At 37.8% G+C, this 23,624-nt stretch overlaps 1 protein-coding gene across 4 annotated transcripts in view; it reads left to right on the top strand.

The window, feature by feature from the left end:
- SCUBE1 (signal peptide, CUB domain and EGF like domain containing 1) overlaps positions 1–23,624 on the top strand; it is a 201,027-nt gene that overhangs the window by 25,034 nt on the left and 152,369 nt on the right. For all 4 annotated transcript variants that reach the window (XM_048964163.1, XM_048964156.1, XM_048964148.1 and 1 more), the window contains exon 3: positions 7,027–7,155. In XM_048964163.1, coding sequence (XP_048820120.1) covers positions 7,027–7,155 — 129 coding nt within the window. The remainder of the gene's footprint in view (positions 1–7,026; positions 7,156–23,624) is intronic.

Here is a 23,624-nt window from a genome sequence, read left to right as displayed (position 1 = left end):
GTCCTTTGCTGCACACCAGTTCTGGATAAGCAGACAACATATGCAACTGCAGAACGGTCGTATGCACAAGGTGACTGATGATACAGAATTCTGCAAGTGGGACTTTTTGTCCTCTATAGGTAAAACGGGTGGGCTGCAACCTCTCACCAGGCAAGACTTTAAATATGATGTTACTTAATATCTCCATAATGTCCCTTTGGCAGTGTTTCGTTTAAAGCAGCAAAATGAATAGATGAAGATAAAAACAGAAATACTTTTCTCTTTAGATGTTGAATAAATATACAAATTTATCCATCGAGATACTCTAGCAAGGAATTCAATATTTATTTTTCTAACTGTTTTATGGATCTAACTCTTTAGGAAATACCCCTCAGCTCTGTAATATATCTGTATGCTAAGTTTTGTTCATGGTTCTCTAATTTAGAAAAAAATTGATGTGAGCAGACAGCTTCCTTTGGCTATTTATTTTAAAACGTCCAAGCACATAAATTATTCCTTTCAAAGTCAATTGCAATTTGTGTTTACTAAATTAACTCCAGATCCTTCCTTACATTAGTCATATTGAAATACTTTCCAATGAACCCATATTTTACCCAGTTCTACCCCTATTTTGAAGTACTACTGTGTGGTGACTTCTGGGACCTGTGTCCTTGATAAGTGTCATGGTAAAGGTTTTTAGAATGCATGCTTTCCCATTTTTTGTAGAAATCTGTAGAGTACAACACTGAAGGCTGAATTTGGCTCATTGACTTTCAGTGCTCAGCCCTTCTTCCCCTTGCATGCTAATAGCCCTAAGGCTTCTCCAGCAGCTTAGCTGTGACACCAATCCAAAATTTGTCAGTTCCACACAGACGTTTCCTTTGATTTCAGTGGCTTTGCCCATAATGGTCTGTAGCTGTGCTGACAAATACATTTTGTTTTATGTGTTGTAAGGACTTTTGGACATCGAAGAACTTAATGAATGGCAAGTGGTTTCATTAAGACCGGGAAAGGACTTTGCTGGAGGTGGTTTTTATACTTTTCTGGGACAAAGTCTGCGCAGCCTTCTAGCAAAGATTGTTAGTGCTTGGAAAAGATGGCTAGCAAACAGCAAATTTCATTACGTCAGGGTGAAACTGAGTAGACAGAATGGAAACTAGCATTTTTCTCACCCAGTTTTGCAGTTTGGTTTGTATTTTGGACATTAGTTGTTACGTAGTGATGCGTCTTCTACTTTCTGCTGAAATCAGAAAGCTGAGTTACTGTGTTACCAAAAGCTGAAGAGATCAATTCTTGTTTTGTTTTGAACTTTTCTTAGCCAAGTTGTTTGTGCTCCTGGAAGATTTGCTTCTGGAAGTTTATAAATCACAGTGACTTTGTGACATTTCTGAGAGAGCCATCCCTTTGCAGAATACATAAAAGAAACGCATTTCTGTGCTGTTGTGAGTCTCACTTACAATAATAGAAGAAGACTCAGTTGTTGTGAGATGGATGCAGGTCCTGCCAGACTAAAAGGATTTAGGTTGCATAATAAAAGGCAACTTCACATTCTCTTCTTGTAAATGAAATGCAGTGTTTGAAAATTACAGCACTTCTGTGTGGTATTAAATGCTAGGATTCTGCCAGACAGCTGGCCTGGTTCTTTAAAAAATGTTCTTGAATCCTTACATAATAGTATCATTCTGGATGTACCTTTCAAGTCACACCACTGCTTGTTGTTGATGAAAGAGGACAGCAGCAGTGCGTGGAATTACTGCATTCCCTAAAGATGCTGATAGTTCTTTCCCAGCTACAACGAGGCTCACCTCTGCTTTCGAGTAGGATATCTATTGTACTATCCAAGCTTCTTACATCCTGAGAAATAATTGAACCTGCGCAGTTACTCCCAATAAGCGATCTTTTTATTTCTCTCCCCCCACTCCCTGATAATGGTATATTTTAAAACTTTTGAAGCAAGCAGTGGATTTACAAGATTTCCCAAACAAGTTCCAGAAAGGTCTTGCACACCAGCAACTGAAAATGTGGTTGTACACATCCAGCTTTGGCCCTGGGAGTTGCTATCTCACTTGAACATAGTAAGCCCAAGTAGGTTTTTCGCAGACTATATCACTGTTTTAAATATCCCTATACTAAGCCTGGAGTATTTAATGGTTGTTGTTTTTTTTTTTTCTGCGGTCCTATAATTGCTGCCATTGTAATTCCGTATGAAATGTGTTCCTCCTGGAGAGAAAGCTGCAATACTTTTCTAAGGAAGCCTAAACATTTTCTTTACCACAGAATTGCAAAATAGGAGTCTCACCCTCTTGCTTAAATTGGTTCCCTACGGCAGGTTACACAGGAAAGCATCCGGACTGGTTGTGAATATCTCCAGAGAAGGAGACTCTACAACCTCTCTGGGCAACCTGTTCCAGTGCTCCGTCACCCTCAGAGTAAAAAAGCTTTTCCTCACGTCCAGATGGAACTTCTTACTTCCACTTTGTACCCATTGCCCCTTGTCCTGTTGCTGGGCACTACTGAAAGCAACCTGGCTCCATCCACTTGACTCTGTCCCACTAGATATTTATAAGCATTGATCAGATCCCCTCTCAGTCTTCTCTACGCTAAACAGTCCCAAGGTTTTCAGTCCTTCCTCATATGGAAAATGCTCCAGGCCCCTCATCATCTTTGTGTCACTTCACTGGGTTCTCCAGAGGTTCCCTGTCCTTCTTGAACTGGGGAGCGCAGAACTGGATGCAGCACTCCAGATATGGCTTCACCAGGATAGAGAAGAGGGGAAGAGAACCTCCCTCGACCTGCTGCCTGTGATCTCTTTAGTGCACTATCAGTCACTCCAAGAGTTGCTTATCTGCATGGCTAGAATTATCTGGATTAAAAACTTCGAAAGTGTTTTGCTAATCTGGTTAAAACTGTTGGCTTCCAACTGAGAGCTAGACTGCAGCAGATCTTGCAAATTCAGCATTGCATGTACTGCTTATTTTGTTCTGTGTTATGTGTTATGTGTTATGTGTCATCTTTCATGATGAATAACATTTTAAAGTGACCAAACACTACAAAACCTTTAAGGTTAGTTGAATCTACCAAATTAATGGAAACAGCTAACTTTCTGCTTAGAGCTGTTTGGAGCCCAGAATTCAATTAACAGCCAATTCTGTCAATTACAGGAAGAAAATGGTAATAGGATATGATCTAAACAAAAGGAAGCAAACATAGCTGGCCCCTGGAAATTTTGAGTTTTACTGCAGATAAAATTAAGAGCAAGCCTACCATCCTTGCATGTTTGAATGCACTCCTTTTGTGTTTATTGCTGTATTAGGCTTACTGAATAAGCCATATCCTGCCATGTCACTTGTAATATTCTGCCTGTGAACTAGTTTTCAACACTTTCACTGATGTATTCTTTAAAGAATGTCCTCTTTCAAGATGGAGTGGTGTTTGTGTTGTTTGCTGGTACTATGTCTGCATTTCTCTTGGAGCAACTGGAGCTTGAAACAAGTTCAACCTTTCAACTTTGTAGGCTTTGTACAGGTTTTTGGTTGGGGTTTATTGAATAATTTTTCTTTAGTGATGGTTTGTTTTATTTATTTGTTTATTTTTAAAGTTTGAAGATCACCAGCCTTATCCTCTTAGTGTTTTATTAACAGTACTGGACATAGCAAATCCAGTCAGCCAACAGATGATGTCTCTTAAATAACATGGAGGGGGAACGTTTAGCTTCACTCCTTGTTTTTAGCCTTCTTGGGGTACAAAAGGGAGAAGTAGTCCTCTAACCCTGTGGGAAAATTTAACATAACTAGAACTTCTTGAGAGAAAGAGGTGGAAAGAATCTGTCTCTTTAGTTATTTTTTCTGGTTGAGCTATCTGTTAGATTACCCTTTCTGGAACTTAAGTATCAGTTAAGCACCTTGAGTTCCTGATCATGGTGTGGATTTTTAGAAATCAGTATTATATGAAGAAAAAGACTTTACGTTACTTTGATTTTTGTCTCTTTGGAAGGCTCTCCTGTCACTTACTTAAAAATATAGTCCTGCTTGATTCACTGTTTGAAAAAAGGAAATAAATTCATCAGGGCTCTGTAGTCTGATGAACGTAACAACTGATTGCACCTTCTTCTGAATTCCTTCTTCTGAAGAATCTTGGTGCTGGGTGAAAGTTAAAAGCAAATCTGAAAGTGAAGTTATCTTGGAGTACGCACCTGACATTGAGATAATGTTACATGCTTTTCTATTGTTGAGTTGGCCCATTGAAACAAGGCATAACTGTAAGTCTCTGCTTTTGTCCTTGTCGAGTGAAAATGATAGGAAGTTTTTGAAAATATTCATGAATGGCAGTGTAAGCTGCAAATATTTGTTAAGTGGAGATGTGTAGAAGACTCTGGAAATGTACACCCAGATTCACTGGGCTACAAATACAGGAGAGCTTCTCTGAGACTTTGCAACGCTACAGTGCAAATATGTTCGGAGGGGACCCAATAAGCAGTAACTGATTTTCTGGTTATCATTTTTAGGAAAAATCACAGAGCCTGATTCCCTGGTTGTCCTGTACATGTTGTGTGATCTCACTCGTGACGGTCTGTTTCATTAGCTTCTCCAGCACCAAGGTCAGGCTGGCAGGCCTGTAGTTCCCTGGATCCTCCTTATGACCTTTACTGAGTCACATTGGCAAGCTCTCCATTTGTCCAAGATCACTGATAGACGGTAGAAAGCACCTTGGCAATCACCTCTGCCAGCTCCCTCAGCACCATTGGGTGGATCTCATCTGGCCCCATGGACTTGTGACAGTCCAGGTGGAGTAGCAGGTCTCTATCTGTTTCTGTCTGAACTGGAGAGGTGGGGGAGGCTATTCTGTACGTCATCCCAGATTTTCAGGTCAGGAGGCTGAGTCCCCTGAACATAACTGGTCTGATCATGTGTCTCAAAAGACTGTGCAAGGAGAGGCAAACTTATGTTCAAGCTAAGGGCCAGAAATGTACGAAGATCCCCTGGGTGACTGAGTTCCAGCTGTCTTTTCAGAAGCATTTGGTTTTCCCAGACTACCTTGCTGTTTTGCCATTGTATCTGGGTATGATACCAGGTAGCGAATCTTTTCTGGTGGTAACTTTAGAAGTTCTTTTGTATTTCATTTTATTCCTAAAATGTCTGTGTAAACCTAGTACAGAAATACTCTAGTCACCTTTGCAATGAAAGGCACATTTGAAATGCATGACCAGGATAGTTTTAATGTACCAAAAGATGATTTCCTAAGGATTATTTTAACTCTGCATCATGCAGCATGTAACTTAGGGACAGTAGCTAGTAGTTTTGGTCTAGCATGCCATAGATTTAGAGCTGATAGCAGGACAGAAGGCTGTCTGTAATTGTTAATTTTTAGTTGGCTGATGTGCACTGCTGAATGATCCACATCAGCAATTGTAGTACTGACATCCCGTCTGTGTGTCAAAATATAGTTTGTAGAAAGAAGAAAGTTTGCACTTTCCAGAATGAGCCAAGAAGTGATTTTTATGTGAGTCAGGGAAGATCATATAAGAATTGTTTGCACTTGAAGCTGTCACAAGGCTATATAGATCAATCTGTGTCCGTGACAGAGGGACAGCAGGCACACAGGCTGGGGTGGGGGGTGTCAATAGTTTATGGGTCAGTTCAGCCCAGTTCTGTGACTGGGGAAGGGGACCCGTGGGCCCATGTCCTGGGAAAGGAAAAGCGGGAAGGGTAGGGAGATGGGAGATGGGCCTAAAAACAGAACAGCAGCAACAATCTGAGGAGGAAAGTTAATTTACTAAGTATATCAGAATGCAAGATAGCACAATATAATACAATATATAATTGAAACTGAGGCTAATAAATCAAATAAAATGAGAGAGTGTCCAAAACCGAAGGCCTTACTCTGAATTGAAGGTGAAATGGCTGGGGAGCACACCCAGTAGCGAGACAGAAAGTGAGTCCTGTGACTTGCCTGAACCTTTATCTTCCCCTCTGAATGCAGAGTCCTTTGGGGTATGAAGTTCTTCTCTTCTGAGAGCTAAGCATTTGGAAAATCTGTGGTTCATGGAAGTGGGGCATTAACTTTTAAACTCCCAGTGCTTTACATGATGTTATGATGTGGAATACCAATAACAAAAATCATAAAACCACAACAGAAGCAGAATGCATCTTTTGCTATTCATTCTGTTTCATAATATATAAAAATAATTTATAATAATTCTAGCATACTTGCTAAGAATAAAATTTTAGATTTTGTTGTTGTTGTTGACATATTTATATTAATATGGAAAATTTTAATAGGATTTGTTTTCTGGGGTAGGAGACAAGAGAGATAAAACTGTACCATGTTATCAAGAGCAACTTCATGGTCCTCAATGGACAGTGACAGCTATTTCAGAAATTGTGCTTTTCAAGATTTATTGCAAGAAAAGCAGCTTTATATTTTGTGAGGAGTAGATCAAATCATTATTATACTGAGAAAACTTTTTTTCTGATTAAAGAAAACATACTTTCGTCTTATGTATTATGCCATGTTAATAGTATGTTTCAGATAGATGTTTTTGCTACCACGTCAAACATTTGATGAGGTGGTAGAGTTGCCATCCCTGTCAGTGTTCAAGAGGCGTCTGGATGAGGAGCTACGAGATATGGTTTAGTGGCTTGTGGTAGCATTGGTAATGGAAGGACAGTTGGACTAGATGATCTTGTAGGTTCTTTCCAGCCTTGTGATTTCATGATTCTATGATTTTAATGCATCATCTGCTTGATTATTTAAAATAGAAAAATACAGTTTAAAGAGAAAAATGTACACAAATAACTTAAAAAAATAAATCTTACAACATATAATTGTTTCCCCTGTTGATACTGTCATTACTTTGGATGGAATGTCCTATGCTGAAACTTGCTGAATTTAGTCTCATACAATCTGCATTTATTCTGTCAGTAATTCTCTTGGATGAATAATATAATAATTAGGATCATACTTGTATTCAAACTTATGTTTGATTGGAGAAATTTTTCTCTTAGAATCATCTTTTTACAATTTTTTCCCCCTCCTTTTATATTTTAGATATTGATGAATGTGAAAATGACTTCTACAATGGGGGTTGTGTCCATGAGTGCATCAACATTCCTGGCAACTACAGATGTACGTGCTATGATGGGTTCATGTTGGCCCATGATGGCCACAACTGTCTTGGTAAGTAGTGAATGCTGGAAAGAAAGTTTCATTTCATGGCTGTGGCAAGAGTCTGATGATTTGGTTGCATTTTATTTTGTGAAAAATCTGATTCAGATCCAATTGAAGAAGTTGAAATGCGTCCATTGACTCCAGAGTTGTTGAGACCAGATTCTTAAAGTTGGCACTCATCATCCTATCATACTCCAGTCAGATTATATGTTCCTAACACTGGAGGTCAAGGTGGTGGGGGTTTTTACACAAAGCCTGTGCTGGATACTTGGGTTTCTTTTTTAAAAAAAGTAATCTGTCCTATTCACTTCAATATATTTTGCCTATTTCTTCCAAATTTTGTAATTCCAGTCATTTATTTAAAGCTCACTCCCCACCTTTTTTTCCTTCTTAGGGTAACATATTTCAAGGATGTTCTGTATGAACATAGGTTACTAAGCATTCGAAGTGCAAATTTGTGTTGTTTCTTTGTTTTTATGAAGGAGTACTTGGATAATAAAACAAGGCAGAAGAGTAGTTATTAATAGATGTTTACAAAGGGGATGGGCACAGTCCACTAACTTTATAAAAAGAGGTTCAAGATGTTAGTTGCTTCAGCAGTTTTTAGGATTTAGGTACCTGGAATTTTGATTCATGTTCATTGCTTTGTTTTAAATAGGTGGATCTTATCCAATGTACTCCAAAAAAAAAACCATGTGTTTTGTTTAAATTTCTTCACACCAATTACCTGGAAATGAACTCTGATCGCTACATCCAGTTTCTCATACCTGTTTGCTGGGTAGTCATTTTAGTTATAGCTTAGTGCCTAGTGACTATCTTTCTCATTATTCCCAATATAAGTGCGAGGAACACTGTTTGATGCAGTCCCAAATTCGTTTTGAGTTAATGTGCATAAAATAGTACAGAAAAGGGATATTTCATCTGTGTTCTGCAGCACTTTTACTGTGGTAGAAACTGATGTTCTTTGCAAGAAAAATAAGGCAGTTATGTAGCAGAAATAATAATGTCCAGTAACATCAGTCTGCGCTCACTGAAGCTGTGTAACAACTAGAATTTCTGAGCAAATTTCTGCTTAGCCTTTTAATAGATGTATTTCATACTTCGTTCACTTTCAAATGAAGTAATATTTATTCAGATGGATTATATATCCTGACCATTGACAAGTTTTTGACACAAACTTCCAAATTTCATTTATCATAGAACAGACTAAATAGATTTATTTGTGTAAACCTGAGGTAGCCAAATGATTAATTGTGCAGGAGGTATTTCTTACAAAAAGAGCAGCCAGCCATTCATTTTCAAAAAAAAAAAAAGAAAGAAAGAAAAACTCTATTTATATTAATTTTCATACATCTCTCTCAATAAAGCAGGACAGCTATTTGGAATTCAAATAAATGTGTAGATATATTGTTTCTAACAGCTTGCTACTATCAAATTTGTTTCCAGTTATTCCTGTAGAAGTAGGGAAAAATATACTAGCAATTATGAACAGCAAAATGAGTGACCTGATAAAAGACGAACCTTTCAGACCTGTGGAATTATCTTGCACCCATGCTGTGTTGTTCTTCTCTGATCATGCAAGATGCAGGCTGGATCCACAGAGATAAATGGATTTCTAATTTTCTTTTCATAGATTTCTACTTAAACACTTGGTTTTGGCACAGATAAGGAAAAGACAATAATATAAACCACTGTGTTTAACAGGTGGCTCTGGTTCCAAGTATTGGTCCAAAGCTTACCAAGATAGTTGTGAGAATCATATTCACATTCTTGGAGCTAGCATTTTGTATTACTCCAAGAATGTTAGGAACATGTTTCCACTAGAAGAGATTCAGTGAACAGATGAGTGGGAATGACAGCAAAAGACTCTTCCAGCAAGTAAATTTAGGACACTAGAAGAGGTAACAGTTACCCTTTAATTTTGTTTCCTCAAATGCAGATTGAATACTTTCAACTAATGAATGGTCTTTGACAAAGCATTTGACACTGTCCTGCACAACATCCATGCCTCCACATTGGAGAGAGATGTGGCAGATGGATCACTTGATGGATAAGTAATTGGCTGGATAGTTGTGCTCAAAGAGTTGCTGTTAGTGGCTTGATGTCCAAGGGGGGTCAACAGGTGTTCCTCAGGGATCTGTATCACTATTTAACATCTTTGTCAGCAACATGGACAATGAGGCTGACTGAACTCTCAGTAAGTTTGTGGGAGACACCAAGATGAACACTGCAGTCAACACACTGGAAGGAAGAGATGCCATCCAAAGTGATCTTAACAGGCTCAGTAGGTGAGCCTGTGCAAACATCATATTATTCAAAAAAAGCCAAGGACACACACCTGGGGTAGTCCCAAATATGAATACAGGCTAGGTAATGAGTGGACAGAGCAGCCCTACGGAGAAGGACTTGGGGGTTCTGATGGATGAAGAGCTTAACATAAGCTGTCAATGTACACTTGCAGCCCAGAAAGCCAATCATGTCCTGGGCTGCATCAGAAGTGCAGCTAGAAGGTCAAGGAGGTGATTCTCCCCTTCCACTCCATCCTTGTGAGAGTCTACCTGGTGTGTGTTCTGTCCAGCTCTGGGGCCCTCAGCACAAGGAAGGTGAGGGGCTGTTGGAGACAGAGATTGCAAACATGATCAGAAGGCTGAAACACCTCTCCTGTGAAGAAAGGCTGAGGGATTTGGTCATATTCAGCCTGGATGAGATTCTGAGAAGACCTCATTGCAGTGCTTAAAAGGGGCCTACAGGAAAGCTGGAGATAGACTCTTTGTCGGGGAGTGTAGTGATAGGACAAGGGCAATGGTTTTAAACCAAAAGAAAGTAAATTTAGATTAGATGTTAGGAAGAAGTTCTTCACTCAGAGAGTGGTGAGGCACTGGCACAGGCCACCCAGAGAAGCTGTGGATGCCCCATCCCTGGTAGTGTTCAAGGCCACGTTGGATGGATCCCTGGGTAGCAAGGTTGTCCATGGCAGGGGGTAGGAACAGGGTGGTCTTGGAGGTCTCTTCCAACCCAACCCAATTCTGTATCCCAATAAAATAACTGCATTTCCTTAGAGGCACTGAAAAGAGAGTGAGGGCCCATTTCTCTTTCTTTCTTAGTTAAAATTTGCTAAGGATGAAAGTTTTGGGTCTCGGGCTGGACTTTATAATCTTAACAGTACCTTTGCAAACCCTTGTGTGACATGTTGTGAATTAACTCAGGTTTAAGACATTGTCCTTAGGAAAGAGAGAAGTTCAGATTTCTGCCATTATTTGGTCCCTAGCTCTCTGCTTGTATTATCAGTTATACTGCCTGCTGAGATACCGTGCTTATTCCCATGACCTCTTCAGTATCCGTTTTGAACAGGAATGCATTCTAGTCTTTCCATCCTGCAACAGTTCTATTTCCTTTCACTTAAACTACCAGAAGGAAGTAAATGTAGATGGCTGTTTTTAAGAGAACCCAGTATGGTTTTAAACCACTGTATTTGCATTTGTGAAATTAGGGTTTCTGTAACCCTTTGGAAAATTCACCCAGCATGCAAAATTACATTTGTTTATGACAATTAATAGTTTTGGCTTTTTTTTTTTTTTCTCAGTGAAGAAATCAGGAACTTAAATTGAAGCTTTGATGAGTACACTAATCTCCACCTTTTCTCTGAGAAATCACTTATTTTTCATGGGTTATAAGAAGTCGAAGAATTCTTTACAAAATCACTGATAATGTTTGCCATCTTTTATTGAATTATTTTACTGATATCAATTGTAACAGCTTCCCTACCCTCATCTACCCACACATACACTCTCTATAGGACTTCACAGAACTCTCAATGTGAAGATTGCTAATTAGGTACTATATCATATATTTTGTGTGACAACTTTATTTCCAAGAAAGGACACGTGATGTTTGATCAGCAAGCTGAAATTAAGTCTGTAGACACATTAGGTAGTACTGCAGGATCTTGCATAGAATGACTTCGTTTCCACAGAATTTACATAAAAACCTATAAAACATACTGTAGGTTGATTTCGAACACTCTGCCTGAAACAATTTTTCATGTAGCACCACAGATGTATGAGCTTGGGTGGAAGTCAATTTTCTGGGTCTGAACCAAGTTATACAATCCCTACTTCGCCCTCATATTTTGGTCTTGGAGACATTATTGTTAGGGTCTGCTCTGTCATCACATGGGAAGCCAAGCAGCAGGAATTGTTAGGGAGAATTTGATTAACTAAGCATAAATGCCTCTGCCACTTGGAGAGTGCTGGACCTGACAAATGTGATGTGGGATCTATAGGAGTAGATCTGGAGTTTGAGCTATTGGCTAGATGGAATAATATAAGGAATCTAAATTGATGTCAGACTCCTGTATTTAGACAGCTGAATTGCTCTCTCAGTGACCCGTGTTGCATTTTATCATGTACACATCACCAGAAATACTGGTTTAAAAAATTTGAGATAGGAGGCCTAGAGACGGGAGTCAGTGGTAGTTCAGTGCTAAGCCTGCAGGCCATCTAGGAACCTTTGTGAAACAGCCTGTAATGGAGAAGATCTGCATCAGGATTTCTTTATGTATTGCTTGACTGAAGTCTGTACAAAATCTTAAACCTTCTTGTTCATGTTTAGATTCCTTTTCAAACATTTACTGGATGTTTTTCTAGTTATGTTACTATAGAAAGATAATTACAATCTTCTTTGTAAATAACAAGTGTGAAGTATTCACAACTAAGTAGATCAAGTGTGGTTGACAGGTAAAGTGTTCTTTCCCGAGTTCTTGTTTCAACATTTTTCTCTTTCTTTCTAATCAAGTGAAATTTCTTATTTATTTGTTGGGAGGAAGTGTTTGGTTAAGATTTCCTGGATAAAATTTGTGCTGAAAAATGTCCAAAATCATTCTCAGGGGAACTCAACTTCTCAACTTGCTTTCTGTTTGACATTTTTATTGAGGAATTTCTCAAATATAACATGAAATGACACCATAGGGAATTCAAACTATGATGAGATCCTTGTCTATCTAAAATAATTTATTTTAGCAGTGTGATCACTTGGAGTAGCAGTAGTTCTTTCTGGAAATTGCTCTAAATTCTGATCTACAGATGCAAAACTGATATTTGGTCTCATGCAATGGGCTTTCTTTATCATTCATTTGAAACCAGTTGCGAAATAGGTTTTCCTCTCTCAAGTATGAAATACTGTTTTTTAATAAACAATTAGCTCAATGGTCCAGACATTCTTTCCTTTTTGACTGTTTTTTTCTCCATGATCTTACTGATAAATTGATTTTTCCTTCTTTGTGTCTTTTGCATGTTGAGATATGCTATCAATTTCCATTCTCTTTTGCCTTTAGGAGAGGTTATGACTTAACTGATCGTGATTCCTATTGCTATTACTATCAAACACATTACCCATCTAATTTATAGTAAATCAGTTTCTGCTCTCTGATAACTGGTGAAATCTGAATTTGCACTACACAGTATCAGGAGGTAAGACTTATTGCCTTTTAAACTAGTTATTCAATATGTACTCACCTCTGATTCAGGATGACACTGAAAGGTGTTCCTAGTTTGCATAGATTTTTACTTCTTTGATGTAATATTCAGTAAGAAGACTAGACTTCTGTATATATATTAATGGATTATTAAGTTGAGGCCTCTAGCATCTGGACATACTTGTACTGCATGTTTGTGTCTCATTGGAGACAGACAGCAGAATTGCTCCTTGACAGCAGGACTGCTAGAAAACATAGACTGAGACTGGTATTATAAACCTGAGTGCTGTGTGAAGTGAGATATACTACTGGTGGGGATGCCATAGAGGAGGCTTGAGAATTTGTCCTCCTTTTTGAAGAGAATTTCAAGGGACCTTTGTGTAGCTGCCATTCTAAAGGCACTGGAATGTACTCAGGAGGATAAGAGAATTTCCAGTGTTTTTGTTGCTTTTAGTTTATTCTCAAGCTATTGGGAATTGTTATATGGAAAGAAACCCTCTGCTCTTTAAGCAGCAGTAAGTCTTCAGCTCTTGCAGGACTGTTCAGTTTAATGCACTGCAGGTGGAAAAGGCCAAAAGAGAGCAGTGATACTAATGTGTGCTCTAGAAAACCTGGCTGATGTCAAAAGAATGAAATAAAAGCTGTAGTTTGCTTCCATGGAAGAAAAGATGAAAAAAGAAGACACAATAATCATGAAGTCCAAAAAAGACTACTGCAAAGAACTGCAATTTTAATGATTAGTTTTCATAGACATGCCAAAGTGAATGAGGTAGTGTGGTAGTATTTGATTACTCCATGTGGGAAATTCAGAAAGAGCACTGAATTATTTTTCCTTTGCCCTAAAGAATTCTCATGTGGAGTACCACTATCTTACATTCATCTCTCCTACTGTATGAAAATGTAAGCATCCTAGGAGAGTATTATATGTTATGTTGGTCTGAAGCATTGCCAAAGAAGAGAATTTTAAGCTTATCACTAATAAACCAAGGGATTTATCCAGGAAAAGCTTAATGGAAACATTGCTGAAAGCTGTTCTTGCTGATACTCCCGAGTAAATCTTACAAAGTAATTCAGCATCTGAAAATAGAAAGGAGGAGAGGAGAGGAGAGGAGAGGAGAGGAGAGGAGAGGAGAGGAGAGGAGAGGAGAGGAGAGGAGAGGAGAGGAGAGGAGAGGAGAGGAGAGGAGAGGAGAGGAGAGAATGCCCTGACTATGTGAGTGAGAAAGCTGAGAGCCTCACTTTGCAAAATTTTCTTGCTGAAGGGCTCACATATCAGCTGATACTCTAACTGTGCCAGACTGCCTGGAATTCATCCATCTCTGATCAGAATGTGAAAAAAGAAGTGTGTAAGAAGAATCTGTAGAAACAAAAGGTGACTGCCATTGATTCTTACATGAGAAAAACATGTAGTACTGCCTCCAAATTCTGCTTTTCTGTCCTTTTTACCTGAAAGCAGAGTTTTGTGTACATACAGTTAGAGAATTCTTCCTTAAACAGTTGACACAACTCATTGTTTTCTGTTTGTCAAGCCAAATCTGGGTGTGAAAAATATTTCATGTTAAAGGATGTTATTGCATGTAGTAATATTCTTCTGTTGCTTATCTAATCATAAGATACAGATGTGAATAGTTACAAAATACTATTCAGTTCTCTGTTTTTTGGAGGGTTTTTTTTGGTTTCATTTTTATTTTCTCCTTAACTCTGATTTCTGATTGCCCCTTTTTAATAGGGAGTACACAGTGTTTTTTCACAGAAGATTTCTTGCTTTTGTGTTCCGCTCATCTTTTCTTTCTTTTGAAGATAAATAGAGGTCTTATGAAGTCCTCTGTTCTTTGTAATTTCTGTAATTATTAAGTGAGCTTATGAAAGTTTTAAACTCTTTTTATAGGCCATCAAACAAGATATAAAGGAGCTTGAACAAAATTTTTATCATGATCTATTTAGAGACATATTTATTTTGTTTATTGATTATCCCATCATATTAATTGCTATGACGTGGGAGCATGTGTGAGCACTTTACAAATATTAATAGATTTATCCTCACCAACTCCTATAAGAGGAATAACTTTCATTGGTTTTATAGATGAGGAACCAAGGCACATGGTTTAAGTGATTTCCTGATGTTTGCACAGGATGTCTGTGTGTCCGCAGCATAGCCAAGTGTAGAATTTCTACCCTTCTCATTCCCTGTTTATACACTTTTATTGCAAATATTCTCTGTAACTTTGATTTCTCTTATTTACAGGAAAGTAACAGAATTACTAAATTTGACCATCTACAGTGTGATATCTCTGTTAATCTTCTTGCATGTCATACTTCCTGGAAATAATTGATTTTGGAGATCCAGTATGGCATGTGTTTCTTCAGCAGTTGATTCTGTGTCTTTGATTCAGAAGAGTCCTAGGAAACAGTGAATTTTTGATTATAAATAAGGCCAGGATTGCAAGCTCTGTAGTTTATTATGAATTGCATTGAGTGCACTGCAAGAGCTGAATGTTCATTCTGGTAGACAAGCACACAAGCACAGTGCCAGCTTGAATTCAGTAACAAAAATTTCAGTAGCAAGGTCCTGGTAATGTCCCCAGTCTCAAAGATGTGCTTTAGACCAAAGGCCTGATTTTCCAGTCTGAAAAGTGTACTTTACTGTTTTATTTGTCTGTTCTTAGGTGGTGTTTTGCCTTTCTTCGTGAACAGTAATTGTCATATAAAGTCCCTAGTGGGAAAGAAGTAGGTAGCACTTTTCCTGAGAGCTACCACATCTGTTTCAGGACTGGTACAGATCTCCAGGTTTGGCAGGTGGGGTAGAGCAATAGCACAGCAAGGCATTTGGGGGCCAGCAGCTAAAGAAGAAACCCCTGAGACAATCTAGGAGCAGATGGGCAGGATTTTAAGTAGCATCTGCTTGTTATAAAATGGGCTTTGGGATCCCAGTTTAGAATAAAAACTAGGTTCATGTTTGAATTGACATAATTTATTTTCTTCTGAGGTCTAAAGTTAGGGTGTAGTACCAAGTTCTTGTCTTGCTGTGTTGCTTTGAGATCTGCTGGCTTATTTTAAAAGAGAAGGAATTTCAACCCTGACATGCAAGCTTAAGACCTGGCTGGGCAGTAGTAACAAACAATCTGATTCAGATTATGGTAACATTAGTATTTATGCACAGGTATATATATAACAGAATCACTGAATGGTCTGTGCTGGAGAACACCTTAAAGCCCACCTGCTTTCAACCCTCCTATTGTGGGCAGGGTCAGCTCCCACTTGTCTGGTTGCCCAGGGCCCATCCAACTTTTTGTTTTTCTTTCAAAAACAAAACACGAAAAGCCAAACGCACACACACAAACAAGAACAACAAAAGCTAGCCAGCATAACACTAAAACAATTGGAACTCAAAATCTAATCTAGGTATTCTCACACCTTAATTTATCTCAGTGTATACAGTAGATTGGGGGATTATGACCTAATGTGCCAATCAACATAAAGTGGGAGGAGAGTTGAAAGTGTATGTGAAATCATTTCTAGATCTTTCAGATGCAAAATATTAAGAAGTGATATATAACTGATTAAGGGTTGCATAATCACTGATGTGATTAAAGGGACCACTGCCTTTTTTATAATTTAGCTTTAATTTTCTTCATTTCCAGACAGCTGCGTGCAGTGTGTTGCTTCCTTGAACTGAAATTGTATGCTTATATTACTGAGTTTTATTTTTCTTTATGTTTCCTAGCAGTTCAAATATAAATATATATATATTTTTAATGTGAAGATTTCTAATAAAAAACTAAACAACTTTTGGAAAGTTAGGGGTTTTTTTTATGTTTCATAAAAACAACTGTGTTAAAAAGAAGCTATGAAACGGTCCGCTTCCTTCTCCATCTGTCAGTTTTCCTTGCCCTTCCTTTCTAACCCCAGGAGACTCTTAGGTGAGTTGACAGTACTGTCCTCCTCTGGAACTTCAACAGGGCTTCTGGCAACTTTGTCAGTCACAAACTCTTACAGATTTTCATGGTTGCTAATTTTAAACTTCTTGGCAGGCAGAGGAAGACTGGATAAACCAAATAGCTTTATTTTTGCAACTCTTCATTTTTTAAAAAATACATGCAAAGTTATGATGTCATTTTTTTGTTGTTGTGGTTTGTTTTAGAGAAAGTTATTTACTTATCTGAATCTTGACGCTCATTTTCAGTGTTTCCAGAGAGAGTTTTGCTTGAGCAGAACTTTGGAATTCAGTAGTTTTGTGTCTTAAAAAGAGGGAAGCCAAACTTCAAAATCAGGGCTTAGTGGTTAAATAATAGGGGGATCTATTTTGCACTGGAGAGACCCAGGCACAGGATAAGAATGAGGTTCCTCTATAAAATACATTTAAAGAGTGAGTGAAAAAAGTGTTGAAGTGAAAGCTTTAACGATAGAAATATCTGTGTTCTTTAAAAATGTATGCATTGTTTACTTCTGTGGTGAGTGACAGTGACTGGGTCCTTGAAGTCTAATAAAAACTTTAGGATTAGGGGACTCTTGCCATTTAGGGCCCAGAGATACAAATCCACTGACCCTCCTCTGAACAGGCTGAGTACCTCTACAAAAAGCCACGCTGCAAGTTGCTCAATGTTAGTCTCTGATGCATGCTACTAGGATGAAAAACGTCAGTTCATTTTTGATGTTCTTCAGATGTAGGCCTGAATAAGGAAGAGAGTTGCTTTCTGATATGTTTTGTCAGGGAACATATTCATTCTGTTACTGTTTTCAGATTTTTTGTCAGTCATACTGTATGTATGTAATGTCTGTACATTAGATGAGGGATAAGAACTGTGATTCATCACAGCAATGTAAACTATCTAGTCTCTGGTACTGTGGCATCATCTGGTTTTATAACGTGTACTGCTGTTCTGTAATGTTCTGCTAACTGAATATGAAGTGCCAAGCAAATATTACTAGGTAGGATGATAAGTAAATGTTCTATAGACAACTGCAGTAGATTTTAACATACAACTTTTGTATACAGATGTTTACTTCAGTTATTTGGTTGCCTGCATGTTGTGAGAGTCTGGATAGCATAAATGGCAGCAAACAGTCCTAGAAATAAATCTCTTTAGAGGTAGGATTTTAGCTAACATATTAATTACGATGATTACTTACTCCTCTAAACCTCACTTACTTTTATGGCACCTTGTAATGATAGAAGTTTCCAGTCTCTAAACTGTTGTAGCTTCCTCCCATGATGGTAGATTCCATGACGTACAGGTGATAATCATTGTCATTGTGTTCATATACAAATTAGAATAACATTTAACTGCCATCACTTACTTGAAATGTCCTAGGCTGTGATTTTCTCTAATGGAGTTTAAATCACATAAATGATCCATCTATACTGACTTTGAAGTCACTAGAGAAAAATAGGTATTTGGGGTGTGTGACTGCTCACATCCTGAAGTACGTCTTTGCAAAGGCTGCTCCAAAAGTAATGTCTCCTGTTTTATTATGGCCCATGGTGGCAGAGGTGGATATTGGTGGTATGTCAGTAGAGGCTGAAACTTCCCACCAATATTCAGTTCGATTTTGTTGCTGTGTGACAGATGTCAGCAGAGGGGCAGTCTGACAAATGCCATCTGATGTGGAAATGCATATGAAGCAAAGGTGTGTCAATGAACACCTCCATGTGGAAAAAATGATACCTATTAACATTCATTGATACTTAGTGAACATTTATGAAAAGCAAACAGTGGATGTGAGCGCAGTGAGGTGGTGGGTAGTGCATTTCAGCAGTGACAAGCCATGTTCCAAGACAGTGATGGGAAAGACAAGCCATGTTCCAAACAGCCATGCAGTCTCTTGTTCATCATTGATGGAAGTGCATAGCTAATAGTGATGACTGTGTTGAAAAGGAGTATTCTGTAGCTAAGAAGTTACTCTATCAAATAGTGCTATTGTGCTCTTTGTATCTGTTGCCTAATTTCCATGGAAATAAATAGGAAGAATTACATTTAGACCTGCCTACGTACTGTAATTCAGACTGCTCCCCTTTTTTTTTGGCATATACAATTCGGTGGAATTCTGTTAACACTTTTGGAAATTGAATTGTTCTAGGAAGTTTAGAGCCACAAACTGGAAACTAATTTTGAAATTTTGAATGAAAGTTCAGGTTCACTCGAGAAATCTGATAAAAATGAGGAATTCTCATTGTTGGCATTGTTGACAGAAAGCCCTCTGATATCCAGATGTCTCTGAAGCTAGGATCCAAATATACTGCTTTGGTATGAAATCCTGCTTTTTCTATCGATAGCTTTTTTTACTGTTATTTTTAGTCTGTATGAAAGTTTTTTCTCTCCAAAATATTTTAATGTTTGATCATCTGGCATTAATCTTTTGCGTTCAGATGACATACAACTTTCTTTTTGTGTTAATTTGCAGTATGTTTGCTTTCTTAAGCCAATTGATCTGAGAAGTACTGAAATGAGACAGTATAAATCAGTGTAGACCTGAAGTTTTTTTGTTAGGTATGGGGAAATAATCAAAAGTGTAGAATAAATCTCAGTTGCTGTCAACTATGAAGTTAGATTCTCAGACTGTCATAATAAATTAAGAAACTGGGAGCTATGTGACAGCAACATCAATCTTATTCTCTTGTTTCTGCAAGTCTTCTTGTTGTCTGAGGTTTTTTTTTTTTTAATACTCGCTCCCTGGAGGAGGTAATCAATCACCATGAAGATTTCTCTACATGGAACACTCAGGAAAGTGAACAGTAATCAGCTTAGAGTGTGAGGTTAATAGGTATAAGCTGAATCAGTCCATACTGACATCCTTGTTTGGTCCAATGTAGTTTTAGATAGCTGTATCTTAGTTCAGCAAACAAAGTCAGACTTTTATTCTGGGTTATGCATCCTTCTTTACCTTGTTTGTATTGACTTCATATCTTTTCTTACTTCATCTCAACTTTCTAAAGACATTCTAAAAAATTTTTAAGCTGATATGGCCTATACTGATGTATACCTGAAGATAAATGCTATGAACTATATTAAAATTAACCAGAACTTTGGGAGCCATTCTGTGTATAGATCTTATGTAAAGCAAAGGAGACTATACATTCACTAGAAGGTATAGGATTTCAGCCTACTATATATGTCTCACCCCAAGAAATTATGTAGATCCAGTTAACAAACCAAATTCTTATAGACTACAAAAAGAAATGAGACAAAGTGGAGACCACCAAAGTTCTGTGGTCTGTGATTCCAAATACAGTCACTGGTATTATATTGTGCTCTAGAATGGAATCAGTTCTTAACAATAGTGATTAATGAAAATCGGCACGATTTAGATTATTTAGATAAAGTCAAGAGATAACCATCGAAAATAATAACTGCATAACTGCTTCCTGTGTGGGTGTCCAACCATTTGCCTTGCCTAGGCTACACTGAAGAAGAAGAATTGTCTTGGGCCACATATAAGGCATGTGATATAGTCCGTACATGTAGGTAACAAAACCTATTTTATTTTTTTAGATTTAGAGTCCCCTGTGTTCCTGATAGATAACAAAGAAAATCACCCCATTCCTCTGAACATTTCATTAATTTAATCTTTTCCTTAGTCTTTATTGCCAGTGCAGAGGAAGAAAATGCTTCTTGTACAAAACTTGAGAATGTTACCAACTTGAATTGAAAGTAGTTTTGTTTTTCATTTAAAGTTATGTGGTTCTTTTTGGTTTGTTTTTTGTTTGTTTGTTTGTTTGTTTGTTTTTTAAGAAAATAAGTGAAACAGAAGAATAGTCTTGTGTTAATCCAAAGCAGATTGTTCTGATCGTGGCAGGGTCTCTAAGTATATGCAAAAAGAAGCAGGTATAAACAGTAGTTAACCTAGAAGAAGGATATAAAATATTGCTTCAGCTCAGACTGTAGCAGTTAATAATGCTCTAGGGAAAGCCCAGAGGCAAGACAAGGTAAGATATGAAAATAGACTGGGTAATTTACTCAAGTTGTATCAACATTTTTCTTCATTTGATCAGGACTGCTGTTTGTTTGCATCTATAATCCAGCATTGAAATTCTGAGTGCCCTACATGCAGCTGAACATCTCTGAGAACTGCTAGCTTACCGCTAAGAGGGCTATGACTGTCCAAGCCTCAGTGATGTCAAGCTGAAGGTTGCTGGCATTCCCTAGAGAGTGACACTGTAGATGAAAAAAATAGGATCAGATTTATATAAAATTATTTTAAAACTGTGTGTTGAAGGAATGAGTAACACTTAAAAATAGTTGATGGAGAACTTTGTTGTGTTTAGGCATTGCTGGCAAGAAGCCACAGTGTGCACTGTCTAAAAATCAGGCGTGATTACCAAATAAAAAGACAGAAGCTCCAGGTAAGATGTCACACAAAGAAGGTTGGATGTTTATTTTGGAAATGCTAAAAGCTATGAAAAGGGGCTTTGCTTTCTTAAAATGTCAGTGGTGCCCAGCTGTTTGAGAATGGAGTAGGCAAGTGACGTCAGGAGACTTGAACTCAGTGCAACAGTGGCGCAATGTCCATGAAGCTGTTTACTTCTGCTGAGCAAAGGGCAGGCATCACACACGGCAGAGCTGAGTTCCGGCATTACATGAGTGTTCCCTGTGCTACAGATAGCAAATCAGTCTGTGTTACTGAGATGTATATACAAAATCATGGGTCTTTAGATTCAAATTTAGGATCAAAATACCTTAATATAATAAACCAAATATTATCCCAGCAAGTTGAATGCATTTCAGGAAAACTGAATTATTATTTCCACCTCACATGCAGATTTGGCTGCATTTATGGTTGGTGTAAGTAGTGATTTCAATAGATTAAGTATATTATTACCAAAACTGTGGGAACAACATGAAAAAAATCCTTCAATTTATTGTCTGTAAAAGGCATCTATTACAGCCATGTTTACACTCCGTTTGTAGTGTGAAATTCAGGGAATGCCACTGAGTGGTACAAAATAGCTACAGAAAAAATGTTTCAAGCATTTGATTTCACACATCTGTAATTGCAGAGGCCTAGTCTGTGTGTGTTCAGGTGCTAGGTAATCATGAGATATGGGATTTTCTGGGACAGATCAGGAGCATCATGTTTGGCCTTTTTTACATGATAATAGAATGGTTCTAGGGAAATCTGGTATTTTATAATATCCATTGATGATTTTAGAGCGATTTTAGTATTCATCATCAAAAGTGTTCTTGTTTTTTTGTTGTTGCTTTTTTTTTTTTTTCTGTAAAATATGCTTTATTTGTCAGGGAAAGATAATTTTCCTCACTTTGTTTTTTTAATTTGTACTCTAGTAAACACTGTCTGCTGTTGAATCTGTTTTTTTTTCAAGTGAATTTTTTTCTCAGCAAAGGCTCTCTTGAAGTTTTCTTTAACCATATTAGTGAAGTACTCAGTTGAGGGGTTGGTGTTCTTTTTCCTTTTCTTCATCATCACATTTTTGTTTGTTTCTGAAGGTGGAGGGCAAAAAGCAGAATTTTTGCCTTTTGTGTAAAAAGTGGAAAATTTGAGATGTGCTTTTAAATTCTTGGTGAAGGCTGATGTCAGAACTGAAGATGCAAATCCATGTGTATAGGTATTGGTGCCTGTTCCTTCTAATGCTCCCCTTAGTGTGCTCATACAGAGTTGATCTAAGAAAGTTGGTTTGACAGTTATTTCAGTCAGCAATGATTCCTGTTTTCATAGTCCCCTCAGCTGATGCAATGTGTCAGCTTCTCATCATTAACATGTTGCTACATGTGTGATCATTCCAGCAGAAGTGCCTACCTACATCAGCTCACCTGATTGCATGTGCTTAGCACCTGTGTGGCAGATTTACTCTTCAAGCTTCCAGAGCAATCCTGAGATTAGATCTTCCAAGACACACATTTCAATAGAGCCTCATGGTGCATGGAGGGAATGGAATACAGAAGTGAGAATGTGTTTCATATATTGTTGTCGTTAACATTAATTGCTAGAAATGGGTAGTTTTATATGTAATATACTGAAGTAATGTGAATGATCTCTGCAGTAATATTTTTGTGTAGCTATAGCTTAAGATCGATGAGGTAGACACCAGAAGGTCAAGGAGAATCTGTAAGATTAAGAAAGATACAGAAAAGGCAAGTAGGGAATGATTAACTATTTCTCACCATAATGGCATTAGGGGACACGCTTGCAACCAGGCCGTAAAACATCAAGTTTGAAGCAAAAAATGTACTGTATGTAACTCAGTTAAATTGCAGGAGTATTTGCCCCAGCATGTTGGGTACAGAAGGGTTTAGAAGCATTCACAGAGGAAAGGTCTGTCAGAAGCAATGACCAGCTAGTGGTTTAGGAACATCAGTAGGTATGTGATCGCTGAAAACAGGAAGGCATGTAAGCTATAGGTGTGTCCCATCTGTATACTTTCCTATGTGTCCACTATAGGGCAGCATTAGAGATAGGATGTTGGGTTAAATGTATAGGAATAACTATGACTACGGTAAATGAAGGAATGTGATTTTTATGAGATTTTCAGTCTGCTTGCTGATTACAAATATTCATATTATAATGATTTTAAACTTTCAAAATTAGATCTTCATGTTTTCTGAACTTGACATTGCTAGTAATTTCTCTTACAAATACATATATCCTTAATGGTATTTGATTGCTAACTTTTGAGAAAAGTCTGAGAATAGTGCTATCAGTAGTTCATCTCTCTATTGCAGTGTTCTGCTTACTGAAATATTTCAAAGAATCATGTAAAATTCATAGGATTGGCTCCCTGGCTCATGAGTCCTATTTTCAGAAGTCTCCAAAAAATGCAATGGTAAGTGAATTATGCCATTGTTCCTAAATGCTTTGGAGCCTTCAAAGATTAAACTCAGATTTCTGAGGGGCTTGAGTGCTTGAGAATTCAGACATTAAAGAGAAATGTCAGAAGAGGGGAAGAAGATCATGGAAGGAATTGGGCAGTGGACGTCCTGTTCTTGTCATTTACTCTATATAACGTTACCACTTCTGTATCTTCCTGCTTGTGGTTTTGGTTTCAGGTACC

Source organism: Lagopus muta, chromosome 1 (assembly GCF_023343835.1).
Source record: "Lagopus muta isolate bLagMut1 chromosome 1, bLagMut1 primary, whole genome shotgun sequence".
NCBI lineage: Eukaryota > Metazoa > Chordata > Aves > Galliformes > Phasianidae > Lagopus > Lagopus muta.
The sequence above is the reverse complement of the archived record's forward strand: the minus strand, read 5'-3'. Positions and strand labels throughout refer to the sequence as shown.